We start from the raw sequence: 25,160 nt of genomic DNA, 5'->3' as shown, positions 1-25,160 counted from the left end.
ATTTATTTTTCTTTTGCCCTTTTCTGTATCTTCAATACTTAGCATAGTATGTGGAACATAAATAGTAGAACACTTAATAAATGTTTGTTGACTTAGCTGGACTTGACCTTGAAAGAAGTTAGGGATTTTAGGAAGGAGAAGTGAGGAAAGAGTGCACTCTGAGCTTGGCAGACAAACAGCCTGTGTAATGTATGAAGATAAGGAGAGAAGTAGGTCAATTTGCTAAAGCTTAGATGAGATGAAAGAGAGTAATGTGGAGTGAGCCTTTAATATAAGTCTTATTACGGAAAAATTTAAAAATAAGTAATGGAGATTATATTTTATCTTAAAAGTAATTGGGACTCATCTTAGTTCCTTGAGCAAGAGGGGTGACTGGGCAGCACCTCTACTTTGGGAATATCTGTTTAACAGTTAAAGGGAAAATGGTTTGGAAAAGGGAGAGGCTTCAGGCACAGAGATAGTCTAGGTGGGAGATGTTGAGGCCCTTGTTTGTAGAGGGAGGATATGAGAGATACTGTGGAAGGCAGAATCCACTAGACTTGGGGAATGATTGTCTTTGGAGGAGGATCAGAGAGAAGGAAGATATGCTCTACTTTTCTATCAGGCTTTGTTTTCTTGTTATGGGATTGTTTTTATGAAATGCCAGCTTACTGAATTTAGAAGAAAAGATTACCCACATTCTTGTAAAATTGACAAAGTTCAAACACGAATTTAAATGGCTTTGGCATCTTGTTTCTCCATGAAGACTACAAATAAATAAGGTAATCTTTAGCTGAGATTGAAACTGGCTGCTTTAAAGTGGAAGCCTTTTTTTTTTAACTTTGTCTCCTTTTATTTTTACCTTAAGATCTGTTTTTGAGGTAGTTATGGGGAGCACAAAAAGTCTAATTGTTACAGTTTATATGCTTCTCTGCATGTATGTATATTTTTGTTGAGTTGTTATCCAACTGTTTGTGACCCCATTTGGGGTTTTCTTGGCAAAGATACTGGAGTGGTTTGCCATTTCTGATGAGGTAACTGGGGCAAACAGGGGTAAGTGACTTGCCCAGGGTCACACATTTACAAAGTGTCTGAGATCATGTTTGAACTCGGATCTTCATGATTCCAGGACTGGCACTCTGTTATCCACTGTGTTGCCTAGTTGTCCTGTGTGTATATGCAGTTAAATTAGACTTCAAGCACAATTAGTGGTTTCTAAGTAATACTATTTAGGTTCATTTTTTTAAAAAATAAAAATTGATATTGATAACATTAGAATTATATCTTTTAAGTGTCTTGAAATTTGATCCAAGTTTTCTTTTGTTTAGGAATGTTAAGGGGCCCCCTGAACTTGTCTTGAGTTGCTGTATTTTCCAGATGCACTGGACCTGGAATATTTAGGAGGCCCTGGGACCTTTGTAGCTGGGACCCTTGTAGAGAAACAGACCCTATCTTTATGGTGTAACAGTTCCCAAGGGAAAAGAATGCTGCTTTTGCCATTGCCTTTTTCCTCCCCTTCAGGAGGGAATTAGTCAGTCCTTTTCCCCTCCCCTGACTTCCCCCTTTTCCATTACTTAAACACCTAAGCTTTCCCTGCACTGCTGGCCTCCTCAGTGTGAGGAGTTCCTACATACATGTGCCTTTCTCTTTCATAAAAGCAGTTGCAATGCATATCTCATGGACTTGTGATATTATTTTTGGTTAACAGGATAAATTGAGTTAACTTGATTTTTTTCTTAAATACTTTAGTTTTACTCTGCATTTGCTTTTGTGAAACGTAAAGTGAATGTTAGTTCTATTAATTTTTTAATTAGTTGAGTGATAAAAGCACATAGGAAAGATTGGAGTTTTTTTGGTTAATACTGCAATAAGAGCATAAGAAAAATTCTTTTTTTCCTTCTAGAACTCCAGCTGTAGAATTCATTTTGTTAAAAACTAGATTTTTAAAAATACTTAATACTTTATAGAAAGCTCTACAAAATGCTAGTTTTTCAAATCTTGGGCATTTGTGGGCTGCTGATCCCAGTCCTTTGGTTTGGCCATCAGAGCTGGATATTCAGGAGAAAACAAAGTATGCTTATAGTTAAGCTGTTCGTTTTCTGACGTCTGCTTACATTCCTTGGTTATGTAATATTAATTTATATGATACTCAGATGATTCATTATTTAGAAAAATTATGTCTTGCTTTTTGTCATAGCAGACCAAACTACGTGGCAGTGGCTTAGTCAATAAACATTTATTAAATGCCTAATGTGACACTGTGATAATTTCTGGAGATACAAAGAGACAAAAGAGAATCCTTGTCTACTTAAGTTAAATTCAACCAGTTTTTATTGGATATTTATTTTATTACTCTGTTAGATGCAAAGAAATCTCTGATTTCAAGAAATTTGTGGTGAAATTAGAAATATGCATGAAAACATTTTTGTTTAGCTAAGTAATAATGGTTGTACACAGTAGCAACAGTAGAATAATTTTGGATTACCAATATGGAGACAGCTTAGCATAGTGAATAGAGAGCTGTCTTCAGAGTTGGAAGAACTGGGTTCAAATCCCACCAGCCATGTAACTTGAGTAAATCACTTAACCTCTTAGTGTTTTACAGAACTTCTGGGTTTCAGAGAAGGCGCCAGATTGCTGAGAGAGAGAGAGAGAGAGAGAGAGAGAGAGAGAGAGAGAGAGAGAGAGAGTCTCTTATATCATTGAAATCATGTTTAGGTGTTATCTCTATTCCTGAGTCCTATAGATTATAAATCTTTGGTATTTGGAAATATGGTTATCTTCAGTTGTTAGATGTACAGTATTGATGTTTGGTTCATGTCTGTTGCCGAGGCCAGTCTATTGGATGCCAAGTAAGGCAAAATAACACTCAGAAGGTTCAGTTAGTGGCATTCATTAACTTGTTCTTTCTTAGATTTGTTATTGAAAGTGTTTAGTTATTAGAATTTTTTTCTAAGGATTGCTTTCATTATATCCTGTACATTTTAGTATATGGTCTCATTTTTATCATTTTTATAAATAAAATTATCTATTGTTTCTGTGGTGAACTGCTTTTTTTCCGTTTGTGAGGTTTTTATGTCCTGGTATATGGTCAGTTTTTATAAAGGTACTAGGTGGTATTATGTACAATTAACACATATATATAAATGTTATGTGTGTGTATGGGTACTTTAATATTATTATTATTATTATTATTATTATTATTATTATTGGCTAGGCAGTGGGGTTAAGCGACTTGCCCAGGGTCACAAACTATTAAGTGTCAAGTGTCTGAGGCCGTATTTGAACTTAGGTCCTCCTGACTCCAGAGCCAGTGCTCTTATCTACTGTGCAACTTAGCTGCTCCTAGCAGCTAATATTTATATAGTGCTTTAATGTTTACGAAGTACAACAGCCTTATGAGGTAGATAGTGCAGGTATTGTGTGCCCATTTTATAGGTGAGGAAATTGAGAAACTGAGGTCCAGGCTAACAGGCTAAAAAATGGCAGAGCAGAGACTTTCAGCCCAAGTCAAATTCTTTTCCGCTATTATACTGCCTCTAAAAAGGCATTTGTACCAAATAGGGATATTCTTATATAATAGATTAAGGGAATTGTTGATGAGGAAAATGGCTATTGGAAAAAGACATTACAGTGTTAGGGACGTAGCATAGTACACTGAAAAGAACATTAGTTTTGTACTTAGGGCTAAAGAGTTAGAGACTAGACTTGTAGTGTTATTGATGCAGGGGTATCCCAAGTCAACAAGCATCTGTTGAGCTTCTCCTATGGGCTGGGCACTGTGCTAAGCACTGAGGATACAAAAAAAAAAAGAGCAAAACCCAGCCCCTTGCTGTGAAGGAGCTCACAGTCTAATGGGGAAATAGCATGCAAACTCTGTGCAAACAAGATATGGACAAGTTAAATGGGAGATAATTGTAGAGGGAAGGCCCTAACATTAAGGAAGGATTGGGAAAGGCTCCTTAGAGAAGGTGGGATTTTAGTGAGGACCTGAAGGAAGTCAGGGCACCCCAGAGGAGGCCATGGGGAGGGAGTTAGCCAGTGAAAATACATGGAGGTGCAGGGAAGGGAATTCCTTCCACTTAAGTAGGTCTGTCCCGTTCTCTGAAACTTAATATCTTAGAGCATTGCCTAGTAGAACTCTGAGAGGTTAAGAACTTCTCTTCTCACACCATCAGTATGTATGGGGGCAGTCTTCCTGGTTCAGAGGAGGAGTTCAGATTGATTCTCTGTAGACTGATACACGTTCCTAAAACACTAGCTGTCTGTGACACTAAACAGCCAAGTCCTCTAGCATCCTCCTTGGGCCTCAGTTTCCGTCCATGTAAAATGAGGCGGGTTGAACTAGTTGACCTCAGAGGACCCTTCTAGTCATAGATCTGTAACGTATGATCCAATGAAAGATTTAGGGACATGCCTTAAAGTTAAATTTCACAGTGTACAGATAATGGGTATGGTATTAAATACATCCTGGTTGTTTAATAAAATGATACAGAACTAATAAAGGCCAGAATTTTTGGATTGTGTTAATCAAATAAAAAATGTTAGATAACACATTTCTGATGATAATTTTTCCAGGAGTAGATAGAAATAGTTCTACAGTGAGAACATGAAGAACTGCCAAAAGTGTTACAGGGTATTATTTATTTGGTCTTCCGGTACCATCTGTTTGTCTCTGGTGTCCCTTTACAGTTTTAGCAGTTTTGTCTGTTTTATCGCGAATTGTGTAACTTTGAAAGTTTTCTTTGAAGAATTCCACACAGTGCACACTTTGTGACCATTTTAAAAGGAAAGAAAAAACAACATAGGAAATTTAAAAAAAATTTAAGTGGAAAATTAGAAGGGGAAAAGAACAGATACAGTATTATTATTATTTTGTTTAAATTTATATTATTATTTTACCAGCCCAAAGTTTTGTAAATAGGTTAGCTTGGGAGAGAGGGTGTTATTTGGGGACTAATTCTATAGTTTGCTTGTTTGTATTTGAGGATATTGCTAAAGTATAATAAAAGCATTTTTAAAAGAAAATAATTTAATTCCTTGATCAAGTTATCTAACCTGTCTCATAATTTGTCAAGTGAGAATTTCATTTCTGAACTCCCTTTAAGTTCTAAAATTCTATAGTTTTAATTGCATTTTTATTACATGTTTTTAAACATGGTTTCCCACATCTTGTTCCTTTGTGAGCAGAATCCATGGTATAAAGCACTTTTTTGTTATAGATTTGGTTGTTCTCAAAATCTGGTTTCTAGTGTTGTGTGTAGTATGTCTCTCATGGAACTTGAAAAGTCTGTTTCAAAAGGTGATTTTTTTTTCATTTGTCCTTTACATCTGCGATACAGTGATGTTTTAGTATATTCTCTGTACTACTTTGGCAGTTGGAACAGCATCACAAATTTGGAAATAAGACAATGCATATGTAAAGTTTGAAAGTACAATTTATGGGGCAGCTAGGTGGTGCAGTAGATAGCAGTGGATAGCGTTCTGGCCTTGGAGTCAGTAGGACCTGAGTTCAAATCCAGGCTCAGACACTTGACGCTTACTAGCTGTGTGACCCTGGGCAAGTCACTTAAGCCCAATTGTCTCACCAAAGAGGAAAAAAAAAGGTGCAATTTATAATGTTTTATTTGACTCACAATAATCCTTAGAGGAATAGATAGGTTTTACAGATATTACTATCATCTCCACTTTACGCGTGATAAATCCTTTTATTTGACATAGTTGTCTAGAAGCTTCCATTGACTCATCTCCATCTGCTGGCTTCCCTCAAGTCAACAACAGTAAGCATTTATTAAGTGTCTGCTGTGTATCAGAGCTCTGTGCTGAGCCCCGAAGATACAATGAAAGGCAATAGCAAGTTTTGTTTTTTAGGATCTCACAGCTCAAGTCCTCCCTTCTTTCTGCAACAAGATTTTTAAAATTGATGTGGTAGATAATCCTGGTGATTTTATGCAAAATTAAGCTCATTTAATAACCGCTTTTAGTCAAAATGGAATGACATGAAGAATTAATAGACTGTTGAAAGGAGCTTAGTTTTGTAATACTTAGATTTGGAAGAGAAACCTTAAGGATTTTTTCCATTTTATAGATCAATAAATTGAGGCTCAGAGAATGAAGTGGCTTGCTCAATATCATAGTTCTACTAAGAAGCGAAGTTCAGATGCAGACCCAGGTCTTCTGAGTACTCTTCGAGTGTTCTTTGCTGGGTATACCACTTTGTTTTTACACTTGGATAAAGCGAGGGGAGCCCTGCTTCAAACCATTAAGTCAGTTGACTTACAAGGACTTTGTAGGTCTGGCATGTCTCTTATATTTTTCTACATTTAGATCAGAGGATCTCAAATGGGAAGGAACTTTAGCATGCAGTCTAAACTCATCATTTTGCAAATGAGGAAACTGAGGCCAGGAAAAGGGATAAAACTTGTCCCAAAGCATATAGATATTAAGTGGCCAGACCCAGAATTTGAACCCAGATCTTTGACTCTATGTAGGAAGTTCATTCTAGTATATCATACTGCTTTCTGACTTTTTTCCAACTAAATTACACATATTTTAATAAATTATTTAGGTGAATTTTAAAGATATCACTGTTAGGTTATTTAGAAGTATGACAGATTTTAACCTTTAACTAGAATGGTATCTTAGAGAAGTGTTAGACTTGGAGTCTGCTCCTACAGAGTTGGGGAGTCAGGCGGTCAACATCCAACTGACAGTAGATAGATAGCCTGCTCCTGGAGGAGAACTGGGCAGTGAGGATTGGGTTGGGAAAAGGAAAAGTCTTTTGCTCCCCTCATTGGGGGCAGTTGTTGCTGCTGATACACGGTCAGGTGTCCTGTTTGTTGTCTGGGCAGTGGAGGGGAAGGTTCCCATGGTGGCCTGTGACAGTGGTTGATCCCAACTGGAGGATTTAATAACTATTGCAAAAATAAAATCAATATGGAATTAGAAGAGAAATAGCAGCACGGGGAAAATGTTTGCATTGAATATCACTGATAAAAGTCTATGTAGGAAATTGACACAAGCCTATATATATATATCAGCAAAAGCCATTCCCCATGAGATAAATTGTCACAAAATGTGAATAATATTCAAAGGAATCGAGAACCATAAATGACCATTTTGAAACATGCTCTAGATCAGTAATAGCAAGATTCAAATTAAAACAAACCCTGAGGTTTGTCTCATGCTCTTTACCCAAGTTCCTTATCTTTAGTAAAGATACCAAAAATATGAGAAGTCAGTGTTGAAGGGGAGTATGGGAGAGTAGAAACACGAAAACATTGTTGCTTGGGATACAAGTTGTTCTAACTTCATTGGGTAGTTGCCAAATACAAGTTATTATTCCTTATCCAGAATAAATCAGTATAGACTTCTTTAGGTCATTTGACAACCTTCATTGAGATATTGTATAAATATCACACGTGAGTGAAAAATCAAGTAATACTTTAAAAGGTGAGTTTCTAAAATCTGTTGTATATAGTGAAATCATTTATTTACAGAGAATATATCTAGGAAAAGAAATATAAATAGAAATTTCAGAACTAATTACATCATCTCATCCAATCAGCCAGAAACATTCTGGAACTCATGTGAAAAGAGCTAATGTGGTAAATTGCTCAGTTCAGAATGTTTACATGCATACCAAATATTTTGAATTAAAAAAATATAGTGCTTAGTCTATATCAGTTATACAGAAGCGCTTTATTTGTAGTGACAGATATACAAATGCAGTTTGTCTGATTTTACACAACTTCTTACAAGTCTTTTCAGATATTTTTAACAGCCTTATTTATTTCTGCAGAAGACACTGGAACTTCACCAACATATTATTCAATCAAACAACGAAATCCTCATGCTCAGTGAAGAACCTTTTCATTTTACTGAGAAAAATAGAGGCAACTCACAATGAGCTCACTCTTCTCCCCTGTTGTGTGCCTTTAATAGACATTATCCCCCATACTTTTCTCTCTTATTCTAGTGTGGACTAGACAAGCAGGCTGCTTTCTTGTTCCTTCTGTCTGACTTTCCATTTCTGACTCTGTGCCTCTTCTTAGGTTATTCACCATGCCTGGAATGCACCTCTGGATTTCTGCCTCTTAAATCTTTATTTTCCTTCAAAGCTCAGTTCAAGTTCAACTGAGTTGAACTCAGTTCAACATAAAGCCTTTCTCAGTTTCCCTAGCTGCTAGTGCCATCCTTTTGAAATTACTGTGTGTGTGTGTGTGTGTGTGTGTGTGTGTGTGTGTGTGTGTGTGTGTTATGTGGGGGTTCTAAAAGTCTTTGTGCAGGTTAAACTTTAATAGCTTCCAACTGTACTAAGATATTTAAGACATCTTAAAATTTATTTGTGTCCATATTATCTCCTTTAATGGAATGAATGCAAGCTCCTTCAGGGAAGGAGTTTTCATTTTTGTCTTTGTACCTTTGTACCTAGAATGTTCTAGGCATTTGACAAATGCTTCTTAATGTTACATATTTTTAGTGCATTTGAAGATTTATCAATACTTATAACTACACTGTTGTTCATTCCTCTTCTCATTATTTTCTTATGGCATCAGTTTTTTTTTATCCTTATTTATTAATCAATCATATCTTTACAGTCTTTTCAGAAATTATAAAAAATGAGACATCTTAAACTCAACATGTCCAAAACTGAACTCATTATCTTTTTTTTTTAAATGAGGCAATTGGGGTTAAGTGACTTGCCCAGAGTCACACAGCTAGTGAGTGTTACGTGTCTGAGGCTAGATTTGAACTCAGGTCCTTCTGACTCCAGGGCTGGTGCTCTGTTCACTGTACCACCTAGCTGACCCCAGAACTCATTGTCTTAAACCTCTCTTCCGACTTGCCTTTTACTGTTAAAGGTACCACCATCCTTCCAATCACCCAGGCTTATAACCTAGTTGTCATCTTTTACTCCTCACTCTCTCTGAGCCCACCATATCCAGTCAGCTGCCAAATCTTGTTATTTCTGCCTTTGAAAAATCTTTCATGTGTGCCCTCTTTTCTGCTCTGACACTGCCACCACACTGGTTCAGTTCCTTATCACCTCACACGTAAACTATTACAACAGCCTGCTGCTTGGTCTAACTGCCTCAAGTCTCTTTTCTGTCCAGTCTATCCTCCACTCAGGTGACAGTGTTCTTCCTAAAGCACAGGTCTGATCATTTCATTTTCCATATTTGGTAGACTCCAGTGGCTCCTTATCTCAAGAATTAAATACAAGCTCCTCGGTTTGACTTTTAAAGCCCTTTATAACCTGTCCTCTTCATATCTTTCCAGTCTTCTTATGCCTTGCTCCCTGTGTATTCCATTGACACTGACCTCCTTTACAGTTCCTTGAGCAAGACGTCTCATCTTCCAGTTGTAGACCTTTTCACTGACTGTCCCCCATGCCTGGAATGTTCTCCCTGCTTGTCTCTGCCTCCTAACTTTCCTAGCTTCCTTCAAGTCTGCTAAAGTCACACCTTCTGAAGGAAGGCTTTCTCTGTCTTAATTTTAGCACCTTCCCTCTGAAGTTGTACCCAGTTTATCCTAAAGGTGTGTGGGTGTGGGTATATGGGTGTGTATATGTACACATACATATCCTATGTGTATATCTGATATATATGTGTATATTTATCCTTTCTATATGTGTGTGTGTATATTATCTCTTTATATATATATATATATTATATATGTGTGTGTATATATATGTATATCTATATGTATATCTATCTATCTACCTATCTCATGTTCATAGTTGTTAGCATGTTGTTTACCATTAAACTCTGAGTTCCTTGAGAGCAGGGACTAGTTTTTACCTTTTTTGTATCCCTGGTGCTTAGCCTGACACACAGTAGGTGTTTAATAAATTTTTGTTGACTTATATGTGTAAATAGTAAGATGGAATTTCTTGAAATATTCTATAATTCTCTTGGATTTCAGTTGGTTTTCCTTTTGGTAGAAATATGAACTGCCTGTTCATATCTACTGACTGTTTATCAATTGGGGGAATGATTCGTATTCTTATAGATTTGACAAAATTCTTTATATATTTGAGATATAAGACCTTTATCTGAGGAACTGTCTATAAAAATTTGCCCCGTTTTTCTGTTTTCCTTCTGATCTTGGCTACATTTGTTTTATTTGTACAAAACCTTTTTAGTTTAATGTAACTGGAATTAGCCATTTTATTTCTCAATGCTCTCTATTGTTCATAAGTTATTTACCTCTCTATAAGTTAGATAAAGTAGTATGTTTCATGTTCTTCAAATTTTCTTTTAATATCTCCCTTTATATCTAGGTCGTCTATCCATTCTGACTGTACCTTGGTAAATGGTGTAAGATTTTGGTCTATACCCAGTTTCTGCCATACTGCTTTCCACCTTTCCCTACTCAACTCAAATAATGAGTTCTTGTCCTGAAAACTTAAGTTTTTACACTTGTCAAACACTAGGTTACTATATTCATTTGCTGCTGTAGATCGTATGTCTGTTCTATTCCTCTGATCTACTTTTCTTTCTTAGCTAGTACCAGATAGTTTTGATAATTATTACTTTATAATATAAGATCTGGTACTGTTAAACCTCCTTCCTTTACATTTTTTCCCCATTATTCACTTTGATATTCTTGACCTTTTGTTCTTCTAAATGAAATTTTATCATTTTTTTCTGTTTCAGTAAAATAAATTTTTTTTTTGGTAGTTCATTTGCTTTCCTGCCTCTTCTGCTTTGTCTGGTCTTGGGCAGTTCATTCAACCTCTTTGTACTTCTGTTCCTTTTCTATGAAATGAATAGATTGAATTAGGTGATCTCTAAGGTCCCAGGTGATCTCTAAGGGCAGCCAAGTGGCACAGTGGTTAGAGTGCCGGGCCTAGAGTCAGGAAGACTCATCTTCCTGTGTTCAGATCTGGCCTCAGACACTTATTAGCCGTGTGACCCTGGACAAGTCACTTTAACCTTGTTTGCCTCAGGTGGCTTATCTATAAAAAATGAGCTGTAGAAGGAACTGGCAAACCACTCCAGTATCTTTGCCGATAATACCCCAAACAGAGTCACAAAGCATTGGTTTTTTTTTTTTGGTTGGGCAACGTGGGGTTAAGTGACTTGCCCAGGGTCACACAACTAGCAAGTGTTATGTGTCTGAGGCCAGCTTTGAACTCAGGTCCTCCTGAATCCAGGGCCAGTGTTCTATCCACCACGCCACCTAGTGGCCCCGTACAAAGAGTTGGACAAAACTGAAACAACTGAATGACAGTAATTGAAAGATAGATCTTTATCCCTGGTCTTATAAGCCTCATGTCCTCAAGAGTTTTGCAGTGTTGTTGGCAGTGCCTGTAGTCAAGAGATATCTATCTGTATATACATACATAGTAATACATGCTAAAGTAATAGCATAGTCATGTGCCAAAATATTAGCTTAGGTCAGAGAAGAGAATGGTAATACTTCAAAAGAGTATTATATAGATTAATGCTGTTTTTAAAAGATATATTGATAGAGGATTGTGGTTCTTCAAAATAATGGTACTATTAAATATTAAAACATTTTATAGTCTAGGTTAGAGGTATCAAACAGGATTTCATGGCAATACTTGTGACTAAACCAGATGAAAATGCAATTGGGAAGTATTTTTTAAAATTAAAAAAGTACATTAGAACATAGATAATGTTTATATGTGGTTTTCTAAGGTAACATGCATCCTGTAGGGATCTAAATTAAACAGTAGAGCTACTGGAGGCAGTTAGGTGGCACAGTTAACGGCGACTGGAGTTAACAAAGATCTGAAATCAAATTCAGCCCTAGACATTTCACAACTGTGACTTTGGGCAAGTCACTTAACTTCTGCCTTCTCAGTTGCTCCAGCTGTAAAATGGGGATTATAATAGCGCCTCCCTCAGGGTTGTTGTAAAGAACAAATGAGATAATATTTATAAGATGCTTAGCCCAGTGCCTTGACACATAGTAGGTGCCTAATAAATTACTGTTCCCTTCCCTTATTTTCTATTTTCTTATTCAATTATCATTTAGATTTTTACAAACTTTTGGAAAATTCACTCTTTAGCAATTAAAATTGGATAATCTGCATTTTAAAATAACTCAGCACCTCCTTTAGTTTGGGCACTGAAGTGTTATCACATGCATTAAAATTGATTCGACATGCTGTTGCTTTATGAATGATTGACTGTGAACCATCCACATTTCAAACCAATGTGAATGGTAACCTTTTGACTGAAGATGTCATATCATAAAGACATTAAACACATAGCTGTAGCTTTACACATATATGTGCAGTGCAATTTACTTTTATATTATGAATCAAATTGTTGGTAGTGTTGCATGATATTTTTACTTCCTTGATACCTGTGATTCCTGATGAGTCAAGATGATTATACTATAGTTTCCTTTATATAACTTGTGACTGTTTTCATCCGTTTTGAAATGTTACTTTTATGTGCCATTAAAATAATCAAAATAATTAATAATTAAAATAATTTGGAAACATTTTGAAAAGTTATTAGTCTGCATTTCTTAAACATTGTGGGGCTTTAGAAAAAAGACTGTTCTTTTCCTTAAGTAGATGCCAAAGTTGAGTTTTAACAGAATGATTAGATGAATTTATCTTTTTGTTTACATATGGGAACAGAGTCCTTAGAGGAAATTCTATACTTGGGCAACTTATCTTCAAAATAGAGGGGCATTCAAACAGAAGAACAATAAAATGTGTCTTTGTGTCCGGGAATTTGACTCTTAAACTCCACCCAGTTTACAGTATAAGACTCTTAACCAAATTATCTTGACTTAGATTGCATAAGAGACGCTAAGGTATTAAAATTTATATTCTTTCTTACCATTTCACTCCTATTTTCACTCATTTAGTGGAAATGGTCCCAATTTTGGAGCCAGAGGCTCTAAGCCACTTTTTTCATTTGCAAAAAGATGAGATTAAGGCTACTAGACCTGAGGTCCCTTCCAACTTTCAGTCTGTGATTATTTCCTGTGCCAAACATAGCTTATGTCCTCAGCATTCTTCATAAACCAGATTTATTAACGCTCTTTGTAAATGTAGATTCTTTTGTACTGTTATTTAGTTACATGGATCTACTTCCATCATATATATGTATAAGTATATATATGTATATGTGAATATATGTCCTTTTGTAATTTAAACTTCTAAGTTTTTAGTCAACAAGGAAGCATTTAGTAACCTCCAATAGATAACATTTTTTAAAAAGTGTTAATAAAACCAGAATGATTGGTGGTTTATGAATAATCACAGTACTGCTATTCCAAATACGGTACTTTGGAAATTAGCTTTTGTTGCAGATATCATAGTATTTTTTAATGATTTCAGACTAAAGTTACAAGGCAAAACAGTATTTATCTGCAAAAGTTGTACCACAATAAAGTCAATTTGATGAAAATTCAGGTTGAGTAACAAGTAATATCAAGCTGCCCTGTATACTTCTGTGCTGTCAGAAGTTAAGAAAAGAGTTGAAATCTCCATTTCCACACATTTGTGCAAATAAAATTTCTAAACTCACACAGCTGTGGTTTTTTGGATCTCACTGCAAGTGCAAAAGACATTACCATATTTTAAAATTCATTTAACTGTGCAATTGAGGTACTACCACTTAACCTTCAATTGGATATGATGAATGTGTAGTGTAAGAATGTGTTGACAAGTAAATATCAAGAGAAGAGTAATATAATTCTGTAAATGCCTTTTAAGTTACAAATATGCTGAATTAAAATTATGCAAAGACAATTTCAAGTGTCAGGTGAAATATGTAAAATCTCATTACAGGATGGTATTAACAGATGAACATTTGCGTTCAATTTTGATGATGAGAAAATCTAACTTCAAACACTAATGAAGCAAAATGTTCTTACGCCAAAAGTACATTTTTTAACAGGTAGACCTGTACTACAAAAATTGTGCTCAGTTACTATCATTATTATTATTATTATTTTGAATTTTGTCCAAAAATTTGTGGAAATATTTTCCCCTAGTTATATAAGGACCTATTTCAAAGGACTACATTATATAATAGTCTTGGGTTTTGCTTTTTTGACTCATAATGCCTAAAATATTTACTTTCTGGTCCTTTACAGAATAAGTTTGCCAACCCCTGGGATAGAGAGCTGGTCTTGAACCCAGAACTTGTGTTCAAGGCCTGCCTTTGGCATTTGTTGCCAGCAAACCACTTAATATCTCAGTGCTAAGGCAGTTGCAGAGAAGGTGCTGACTTACCTTGGGAGGCTTCTTATGCCAGTGAAACGACAGATCCAGGCCCTATTCCTATTTCTAATTGTCTCTTTAAGCTATTCTCTTCTACACATTTTGTAGTGGTAGGATTTTAGCTGGGCCCTAAAGGAAATTTGGGAAGCCAGGAACTAGAGATGAGGAAGGAAACATTCTGCGCATGGGGGCAGTCAGTGAAAATGCATTGTTGTTTGATTGTTTCAGTTGTGTCCAAATCTTTTGACTCTATTTGAAGTTTTCTTGGCAAAGATACTTGAGTGTTTTGCCATTTCCCTTTCCAGCTCATTTTACAGAGGAGGAAACTGAGGCAATGGGGTTAAGTGCTTGCCCAGGGTCATGTAGGTGAGCGAGAGAGTATCTGAGGCCAGATTTGAACTCACAAAGATGAGCCTTCCTGACTTCTGATGGGAGTGAACTGGTAAAATAAAATGTTGCAGTATTTCTCTTTTCCTTTACAAAGGCAAAAAAATTATATAGACTGTTGCTCAGAAGAGTTCTTTTCCTCCTGTGTACTCCCATGCCTTCTGGGAAGTTGTTTCTTTCTTGTCAAAAAATGGATTAGACCTAAATGTCCAGAGATACTGTAAAGGGAATTCATGTTTTAGGTAAAAGTTAGATTTGATGACTTTTCAAGTTGTTTCTGGTTCTAGGATTTCATAATTATACTTGAAAAATCAAAATTAAAATTAGAGCCTAATTACATATGATTTTGAGAAAACAATTATCAATGTGTTATGTATTTTGGTATCAGTTTTATATTATAAAATTTCCCTGTAATTTTATAAGACCTTAAAAAAATGAGCAAACTTGTTATAGTATCTCAGAAATAGTGTAGCCTAAGAAGTCATGTATTAACAAAACTTGTTTCTAGATCAGGAGTTCTTACCCTAGGATTCGTGAACTTTTTGTTATTTTGATAAATGTATTTTGTTATAAATAGTTTGCTTTGTAACCATGTGTATTTAATTTTATGCATCTAAAAACATTGTTCTGAGAGAGGCTCAGACTACCATAGGAATCCATGCATGACTCCAAAAAAAAAAGCTTAAAAATCCATGTTCCAGGAGAGGAGAAGACTTAATGGAGCAATGGAAAGAGCCTTGGATTTGGAGTCAGAAGGCTTTGTTTTGAGCCCTTTCTCTGGCTATTTCACTAACAATGTGAACTTAAGCACATTGTTAGTAAGTGACACCTTGAACAAGTCTTTGTTATGAAATTATGGGGTTTTTGTTTGTTTGTTTTTGCTCTTTTTGGTGAGGCCGTTGGGGTTAAGTGACTTGTCCAGGGTCATACAGCTAGTAAGTGTTAAGTGTCTGAGGCTGTATTTGAAGTCAGGTCCCCCTGATGCCAAGGCCAGAGCTTTATTTACTGTGCCACCTAACTGCCCCATGAAATTATGTTTGGGGAAAAAACAACAACAACAACAAGAAAACCCTGTTTTTTTCACCCTTATATTCTCTAAGTATTTGAATACCTCCCTATACAAGCACATAGGAGAAGGGAAGTGGGACACTGGTTATGAGCATGTGTTGTATGTTTGTTTGCTTTTTTTTGCTGATAACTAGTATGTTGGGCTTCATAAAGTAGTCCTTTAATTTCAGCTCTGGATTTGTTTTTCAGGAAAAGTAAGAAGTAAGACTTTGAAATGCTAGGCAGGACCGTACTTGTCTCGTTACTTAGGTTTGACACTAGCTCACTGACGGTACATTTTTAGTTTTAATTTATATTACGTAACTTCAGCACTCTTTAAAAAAATTTTTGAAATATTTGATGAAAATATTTTAAAACTTGTGGTATATGAGCTTTATGTGGAATCCTCTCTGCTCATGTGCCTGACAGATATTTGCTATTTTTTCATTGCTAAGAACAGCAGGAAGTTGAACTTCTGATTCTGCTTTTTGGTGTTAAAAAGTGTTGTGAAAAAGTTATGACCAATGAAAGGAGACTGTATAAAAAAGATTGAGACTAGGAATGGAAGAGCATTTGAAAACTGTAAATTAAAAAATCATTTTTGACTAAAATTTTACATGAGTTTTTTTCCTTTTCTTTCTTAGGCAGGAGTGCAAGTTGGGAGATGCTGCTTGCAAAAACTCTGAATCTGATCCAGAGGAATTTTCAGATGAAACAAATACGGAAAACCTTTATGGCACCTCTCCTCCCAGCACACCTCGACAGATGAAACGTATGTCAACAAAGCACCAGAGGAATAATGTAGGGAGACCTTCTAGCCGCTCCAGTTTAAAAGGTGTGTCTTTTACTTGAAAGGATATATTCAAAAAGATGTAGAGCTTACCAATACTTCATCTTTAGAAAACATTCATTTGTTGATTCTTTATCTAGAATGCATAATTCTAATGTTGCCCTGGCCTTTTCTGTTTTCAAGCTAAGGGGAGAAAGGGTTCCTATTCCCTTGGCCATTGTTTCAAATTGTTGTATTGGTGGGTGATGGGTTCTTTAAATCCCTTTTTTTCCCTGATATTTATTCTTATTTCTTCTGGCACAGAAAAGAGGCTTGTAGGATCTCTGATAAGTATGACATGGTATTTCCATCTATGCCAACTTTTCACAGGAGAGTTCTAGAACTATCCCTTTGTACTATTTTCCTCCCTAAATTCTTCCAGCTCAGGACCTTATAGTGTAATCCATACCAACCTCAGGATAGTAGAGCTCTCTTTTCTTAATTCTAAAGAGTAAACATTGTGTTCTAGCGTAGGCATCCAAATTCCTTGTTGTCCCCTTGGTAGGGGAGTCCAGTCACTCAATAAGCATTATTAAATGCTTATTAAATTTCAGGGACTGTGCAAAGTGCAGGGGATACAAAGATCAAAACTGAGACAGTCTCTGCCCTTAGAAACTTAGATTCTCTTAAAGGTATATAAATGTATACCTACAGTATAAGTACACACTGAATAAATACAGCATAGTTAAAAATACAGGGTATTTAGTGGGGGGGGGACACAAGTAATTTAGAGCATCAGAAAAGATTTCATGTGGAAGGTAGTGATTTAGCGGAGCAAATCATTTAATAATTTAAAAAAGGACAAAAAACCATCTAGATCCCCTCTCCCCCCATTTTCCCTAAGTATTTGAATACAGCCCTATATAAACAAATAGGAGAAAGGGAGTAGGAGAATAGGAGAAGGAGATTCTCTAAGGCAGAGGTGAGGAAGGAATACATTCAATCAATAATCAGTAAACATTTTTTAAGCACCTATTATATGCCAGGGATAAGGGATGGACAGAAAGTAGGTAATGGAATGCCATATTTAGGGAACAAAGAGAAAGCTGATTTAGCTGGACAGTAGAGTTTGGGAAGGGTAATAGTAACAGTAATGAGGTTAGAAAGATAAGTTGCAATTATCTGCTGCTACACTCCTGATCTGCAGCTTCTTGAGGGAAGAGGAGAGGTAAGATGGGGCCCTCCACTGACCAGGTGCGGTCCAATAGCTTTGCTGTCTGTGTGCCTTCCGTCTCATGCTATATGTGTCTCTGAGAAGAGGAGAGGCTTTCCATCTTGTAGCTCCCATCTCTTGCCTGATCTCCAGTCTCCAGTGGGGGTAGGAGCCTCTAGAGGGAAGAGGAGAGGAGAAATGAGAGGTCTTCCATCTCATGCTGCTCATGTGTCCAGCCTCTGCTGGTAGAGGAGAGGCTCCTTTCACTTAATGATTAAGAAATTCACACCTGGTCATTTGCTAACATATCCTCTGTAAGTCATCATCTAAACCCTGTTCCTTGTTTTCCACTACCGATACCTTATTCTCTTTCTCCTCAACCCACTCACTCTAACATCCCGCCTAAATGCTACTTAGTTATTCAGCCCTCTGAAATGTCTGTTCCATAGGCAACAAATTTGCTCTCATCTTACATCTTTTCCTTTACCACTCCTTCCATTTGCTGGCTGTTGCTGAGACCTGGCTTCTCTGTGATGACACAGCCTCTCTGTCCACCCTTTCCAGCACTGGCTGCGTTTTCATTCATTCCTCTCAGCTAACTGGTTAAGGGGGTGCAGTGAGAATGCCCCTTGCTCTCCATTGCTACTTCCAGGTTCTTCTACCTCCTTCACTCTGTTTGAAGTCCACATCTTCCACCCAATTAAAATCGTGGTAGCTGTTGTCTTGCAGACCTCCAGAATATTTTCTTCCTCAGTGGGTTCAGTATGTGGCTCATAATTTTTCCTTTACATCTCTTGACCTCATACTAGTGGACTTTAACATGCCTATTGTTATTCCCCTAAATACCTTAATCTCCTTTCTCAACCTGCTGATTTTCCATGACTTACTCTTCCATCCTGCTTTGGCCATACACAGAGGTCACATCCTTGATCTTGCCATCACAGACAAACGTATTACCTCTCTGTTAAAGAACTCTGAAATTCTGTTACATAATCACAATCTATTGCCTTTGCGTTTCCCTTTGCCTTCTCATGCCAAACCCTACTGTTTATCTCACCGTGACTTCTATCCCTCATTTTTCTCCCAGGCCTTCACCCCTGCATTACCTTTCTCTTCTTTCCGCACTTGACCCCTTGGTGAACCAGTTCCACTACACACCGTCCTTTTCTCTTGAATCCTTGGCTCCCTTATGAGTTCACTAGTTGTGGCACATTAGTAGTGTGCCAAACTTCAGCCTTGGATCGCAAACTGCCTTTGCTCCTACACACGTGCTGTTGGAAGTAGGTGGAGAAAATCATACTATGGTTCTAACTGGATCCATTACAAATTAATGTTATAAAACTGCACGTGGGCCCTGACTGCTGTTAGGCAGTCCTTCTATACCTCCTTCATCAATTCAGTATCCCACTCTCCATAGTGGCTCTTCCAAACCTTTTTATTCCTCCTCAAACACCCATGGCTTCCCAGTTGCTAGTTCTCAACTGAGAACTTTACCTTGTATTTTACTGAAAAAATTGAGGCCATTTACCAAGAACTCTCTCTTCTCCCCTCTTCCTCATCTCACATCACTTTTATCTTTTACCTCTGTCTTACCTGAGTAGGCTGCCCCTTCTTTCCAAGGCGAATCCCTCTACATGCACAAAGGATCTCATTGTATCCTGTCTCCTCCAGCAGACTGACTGTTCTGTCATTCCTGCTCTGTCACTTATCTTCAGTCTCTCCCTGTCGTTTGGCTGCTCCCCTATATTGCCATAAAACATGCCCATGTCTATTCCATCCTCAAAAAAAGTGTCACTTGATTTCTCCATCTCTGATAGATTGTCTTCTTTAGTGCTTTGTGAATAAACTAGTTGAGAAGGCTATCTACAATGAGTGCCTCCACTTCCTGTCTTCTCATTTGAGGGGTGGGGTAGGCAGTGGGGTTAAGTGACTTGCCCAAGGTCACACAGCTAGTAAGTGTTATGTGTCTGAGGCCAGATTTGAATTCAGGTTCTCCTGACTCCAGGGCCGGTGCTCTATCCACTGCACCACCTAGCTGCCCCCCTTTTCTCATTCTCGGTTTAATACTTTACAGTCTGGTTTCTCACCTCATTATTTCACCAAAGCTGCTCTCTTCAGAGTTACTGGCCATCTCTTAGTTGCCACAAATCTAATGACCTTTTTTTAAAAAATTTTATTAATTTATTTTGATTTATCAACAATCACTTACATATGCTTTTGAGTTGAAAATTTTTCTGCCCCTTTCTCTCCCCCACCCTCCCCAATATGGTGCACAATCTGACATAGGCTTTACATTTACATTCCTAGTAAACATATTTTCACATTAGTGAAGTCGTAAGTAACAATTAAAACCAATAGGAGGAACCATCAGAAAGATGAAACAAAACTCAACAGAAGGTAAAAATAAGTGATAGCGATTGGACTTCCATAGTTCTTTCTTTGGATGTGGACAGCATTTTCCATCCCGAGGCCTCTGGAGGTGTCTTAGATCCTCATAGTGCTGAGAAGGGTTCAGTTTAACAATCTTAGTCATCGCATAATGTGGCTGTTATTGTGTACCAAGTCCTCTTGGTTCTGCTCACTTCACTCAGCCTCAGACCATCTAAGTCTTTCCTGGTTTTTCTGAAGTCTGCTGGCTTACCATTTCTTATAGCACAATAGTATTCCATTACATTCATATACCACAACTTGCTCAGCCATTCCCCAATTGATGGGCATCCCCTCAATTTCCAACTCTTTGCCACCACAGAAAGAGCTACTCTAAATATGTTTGTACATGTGGATCCTTTTCCCTTTTTTTGGATCTCTTTGGAATATGGACCTAGAAGTGCTATTGCTGGGTTAAAGGGTATGCCCATTTTTGTAGCCCTTTGGGCATAGTTCCAAATTGTTCTCCAAAATGGTTGGATCATTTCACAACTCCACCAACAATGCATTAGCGTTCTGATGTTCCCACATCTTCTCCCACATTTATCATTTTCCTGTTTTGTCATGTTGGCCAGTCTGATAGGTGTGATGTGGTGCCTCAGAGCTGTTCTGATTTGCATTTCTGTGATCAGTAACGATTTAGGGCATTGTTTCGTATGACGTTAGATGGCTTTCATTTCTTCATCTGGGAACTGTCTGCTCATACCCTTTGACCATTGATCAGTCGGGGGTCTGATGGCCTTTTGTAACACTCATCCTTCTTGACTTCTTTGCCGCTTTTCGCCCTGTCGCCCACTGACAAGCTGTGGCGTTTGTCCTGGCCCCATTTCTCTCTTCCCTCCGCACTGCTTCACTCGGTGATTCTGGCAGGTCCAGCAGATTTAGTCAGCGTTTAGATGCTCGTGATTCTGCAGTCTGCTTATCCAACCCTTCTCTGTTGGCCTCCGCTCTTGAATAGTCAGTTGCTCTTCAGGCCGTTCCGTAAGCATCTTAAGCTCAGCCCATCCAGGACTGAACTTGTCACCTTTCCCTCTGAGCCCTTCTTCCTCCACACCCTCCCTGTTACTGTCTACAACATCACCATCTCCCTAGTTCCTCAGGCTCACAACCTAGATCTTAGACTCTGCTCCTTAGTATCTCTCATCCAGTCTTTTGCCAGTGCCTGTCGGTCTCACCTGTAACGTCTCTGGAATACACCTCCTTCTTTCTGACGCTGTGAACGTTCCGCTGCAGGCCCTCATCGTCTCACGCCTAGGCTGTTGCAAAAGCTAGCTGGTTGGTCTCCGGAGGCCTGCTCCTTTATGATCTTGCTCTGGGACAGGTACCTCTTACCAGAGCATGTTCTGCTGTGGTTGTGCCATGTGGCAAAGGAGTGTGTTGATTCTGTGTAGCCATCAGTAACTATCCCAAGGACAGACATATTACTTCAGTAGACGAGGGAAGCGTCTCCTTTTGTCTAATTGCATTAATTTGTTCTCCTCAGGGGAAGTCTAAGGCTGATAGAAAGACCTATTTAAACTCAATATAAAGAAAACCTTAATAACTAATATACTTACTTTCTGCTTCACTCCTGTCTGAAATGAAGAGGCGGCTGTTCTTCTTTCCAAGACAGAGCCCTTGCGCAGGTGATCTCATTCTATCTCATCTTCTCCAGCCGACTGTCCCTCCGTTATCCCTATTCTCTACTTATCTGTCTCTCCCTGTGTACTCTCTGCTTTCTTGCTGCCTAAAAATATTCCTGTCTCTGCCATCCTCCAAAAACCCTCACTTGATCTATCCATCTCCCTAGCTATTAACCTAAGTGTTTCCTCCCCTTCATGACTAACTGCTTGAGAAGGCCATCTACAATCAGTGCCTTCATTTTCTCTTCTCATTCCCTTCTTGCTTTCCAATTTGGCTTCTTCACCATTCGAGCGAAACTGCTCTCTCCACAGTTACTAATGTTTTCAGTTGCCAAATGGCCTTTTCTCAGCCCTCATCCTTCTTGATCTGTCTGCAGTCTTTGACGTGGTTGATCATTCTTCTCTCTTTCATTCTCTGTTGGTTTTTGTGACACTACTCTGTCTGGTGCCTTCAGTCTCATACTCTGGGTGCCCCCGAAGCTCTGTCCTGGCCGTATTCTTTTCTCTCTCTATGCTATTTCATTTAGTGATCTCATTAGCTCCTGCAGATTCAACTATCATCGCTGTGCACTTGATTCTTAGAGCTGTAAATGTTTATTGATTGATCTATTTATCCAGACCTAACCTCTCTCCTGACTTTGATTTTCTCCTCTCTAGCCTGTTGTAGTTCTCAAAACGCATGTCCCGTAGACATCTGAAACTCAGTAAGTTCAAAACTGAACTCATTATCTCTACCTATTCTAAATCTTCCTTTCTTACTAATTTCCGTATCACTGTGGAGAGTATCACCTTCCACAGGCAGCTGGTGGTGTGCTGGATAGAATGATGAGCCTGATGTCAGGGAGACAGACCTGAGTTCAAATGTGACCTTAGATATTAAGTAGCTGTGTGGCCCTGGGCAAGTCACTTAACCTCTGTTTACTTCAGTTTTCTCAACTTTACAGTGGAGATGACAATAGCACTGACCTCAAAGGGTTGTGAGAATCGAATGAGATGTTTATTAAAAACAAAACAAAGCTGTTTAATACATTGCCAGGCACAAGTAGGTGCTGTATAAATGTTTATTTCCTTTCCTCCTTCATCTTCCTAATTATTCTGGTTAGAAACCTAGATGTCATTCTCCACTTTTCACTCTCTCTCTCTTTTTTTTTTTGGCTAGGCAGTGGGGTTAAGTGACTTGCCCAAGGTCACACAGCTAGTAGGTGTCAGGTGTCTGAGGCCACATTTGAACTCAGGTCCTCCAGACTCCAGGGCCGGTGCTGTATCCACTTTGCCACCTAGCCGCCTCTCACTTCTCACTCTTACCCCCTGATATTAATGTGTGCCAAGGACTGTGCCACAACAGACTCATGTTGCCTAATCAACTAGGCCCACCCTTCTCTATGACAATCTTTTCTGATTGACACTTTAAAAAATTACTGTCGGTACCTTTTGTTTTACATCACCTAAATTTCCCACTCTCAGAGAGACATCCTTCAGGAAGAAAAACTTTTTAAAAAAGAAATAGTTTGGTGACTTGTGGAGAAATGGTTGGAGAGAAGATAGACTTAAGGCAGTGATACTAATGAGGAAGCATTGCGGTAGTCTTGTCAAGAGGTGATTAGATCTGAATCATGGAAGTAGAGAGAAGGGGAAAGATGTGAAAAAGACAGTATTGGGAAAGACTGGAGTTGCGGTTAGAAATTTGAGGGATGAAGGATAGTGGTGTCCTTGACAAACATAGGGATGTCAGGAAGAGGGATGAATTGGGGGGGGTGACATTTTTAGCGCTGTTTAGTTTGAGATGCTTACTTGGACGTTCAGGTGTAAATGTCTAATAGGCAGCTAAGTGGTGACACAGCCTTGGAGCCCAGGAGAGAGGTGAGTGCTGGACGTGTGGTTTCAGGAGGGAGTCATTTGCATAGAAATGGTAATTGAGTTAGGGGACATGATAAGATCACCGGGAAAGCATAGCATGGCTGGTGGCCGAGGTAGGTGGGTGGGAAAATAGTTGAGATTGGCAGTTTATAAACTGCTTTCAACTGAAAAGGACTCCCTTTCCTCTCTCCCTGTCTCCTAGTCTCTGTCTGTTGAAGTGGAGAGCCCTTTATCTGAGGCTCCACTAAGGTTCTTCCTTTGCCACAAAGCATTTCCCTGATCTTCTCTCCAGCTTCTAGAAGGAAATGATTGCGCCTTCTCTTTTTCAAACTACTTGACATTTCTCAAACTCTCTTGTATCAGAGTTATTTCTCTTTATCTTCTCTACTTCTCTTGAATTGTAAGCCACAGAGAATGGGTTCTAGGTAATCTTTTGTAAGTCTAGCTGTAGCTGCAAATGTTTGTTGAATTGATTCAAATGAACTTCTTTTTAAAATTTCAAGAAATTTCATAGCTTCTGGATAGCATTTTAATTACTCAGTCAACAATTTGCTTATAATGTTCTTGCTAGGTTCTAGGAACTGTGCTAAGTTCTGGGGACACAAAAAAAGCGAAAATAGTTCCTGTCCTCTAGGATCTTACATTCTAACAGATGTGATACATTGTATTTATATAAGTAAATACAAGATACATACAAAGTAGATATAAAGAAACCTTTGAGGAAAAGGCAATAACAGCTAGGGAGGCTATCAGATATGGATTAGTTGATACATTTAGGTATTAAGAACCTTGAAGGAGAAGAGGTTGATGAGTGATGGGAGGAGTAGAAGGATGTAGAAGTATCAGTGGGGAATGAGGAGTATTCTGTCTCTGCTGTGGGGACCAAGGAGTCTTTGGGTATGAGGAAAGGTAAAACTGATATCAGGAAGGATGGCCAGTGATAAAGTATTATCAGGAGATGTCCAGTTCTCTGTGAGTGCCAGAAGATGGAAAGTATAGGACAGAAAGAAGTCTAAAATAAAAGGAAGTTTGTTAGTTATAGATTGGGAGTTTCAGAGGGCACAGTGGAAGGTGTGAGCATGTGGACAATTGGTGAATTAGAGTAGACGTAGATAAAATGAGACGATAGGCAGCAGGAGTTTGTGACAGAGTTTTGCTTATTGGCAGTAGGGTATATAGCTAGGTTGGGAGGGTAAGAGGGGCTATGCTAATCTCTGTGAATAAATTCCAGTAGGAGTTTCAGTAAATGGTGAAAGCTCTACTGGCAAAAGAAAACTATTAGAAAGTTTTTGTTCTACTGGTGGCCCTGTTTGGAGATAGACAAATTGATGTCGCTATCCTTAGAGCTTCTGGAAGCTGGCTTGTTGGATCCTGCTGTTCGGAAGCCCAAACGTAGGAAGCAGGAAATGTTGCTGTATCCCAGGGGCTGTAGAAGCAAGTACAAATTGGATCTGTGTTGCTGTGGTGTCCTGGGGCTCCCAGAGCAAAACCTACGTAGAAGACAGGCCAGATAAAGTGGGATTCTATCTTTACAGGGATGTCATACTGATGAAATGGAGGAGACTTTTCTGGTTCATATTTTATCTTTGCTACTTAAAACTTGTTTATATTTGGGCCTCATCACTTTGCTTCTTTGCA

At 38.2% G+C, this 25,160-nt stretch overlaps 1 protein-coding gene across 8 annotated transcripts in view; it reads left to right on the top strand.

Moving 5' to 3' along the window:
* Window positions 1-25,160, top strand: part of MAP3K4 (mitogen-activated protein kinase kinase kinase 4) — a 153,882-nt gene that overhangs the window by 25,625 nt on the left and 103,097 nt on the right. For all 8 annotated transcript variants that reach the window (XM_020986748.2, XM_020986747.2, XM_020986750.2 and 5 more), the window contains exon 2: window positions 16,279-16,469. In XM_020986748.2, coding sequence (XP_020842407.1) covers window positions 16,279-16,469 — 191 coding nt within the window. The remainder of the gene's footprint in view (window positions 1-16,278; window positions 16,470-25,160) is intronic.

The sequence above is a fragment of the Phascolarctos cinereus genome, unplaced genomic scaffold (genome assembly GCF_003287225.1).
Source record: "Phascolarctos cinereus isolate Bilbo 61053 unplaced genomic scaffold, phaCin_HiC Scaffold_5;HRSCAF=322, whole genome shotgun sequence".
In the NCBI taxonomy this organism is placed as follows: Eukaryota; Metazoa; Chordata; class Mammalia; order Diprotodontia; family Phascolarctidae; genus Phascolarctos; species Phascolarctos cinereus.
Note: the sequence above shows the minus strand (reverse complement) of the source record. Positions and strands in the feature narration are given on the sequence as shown.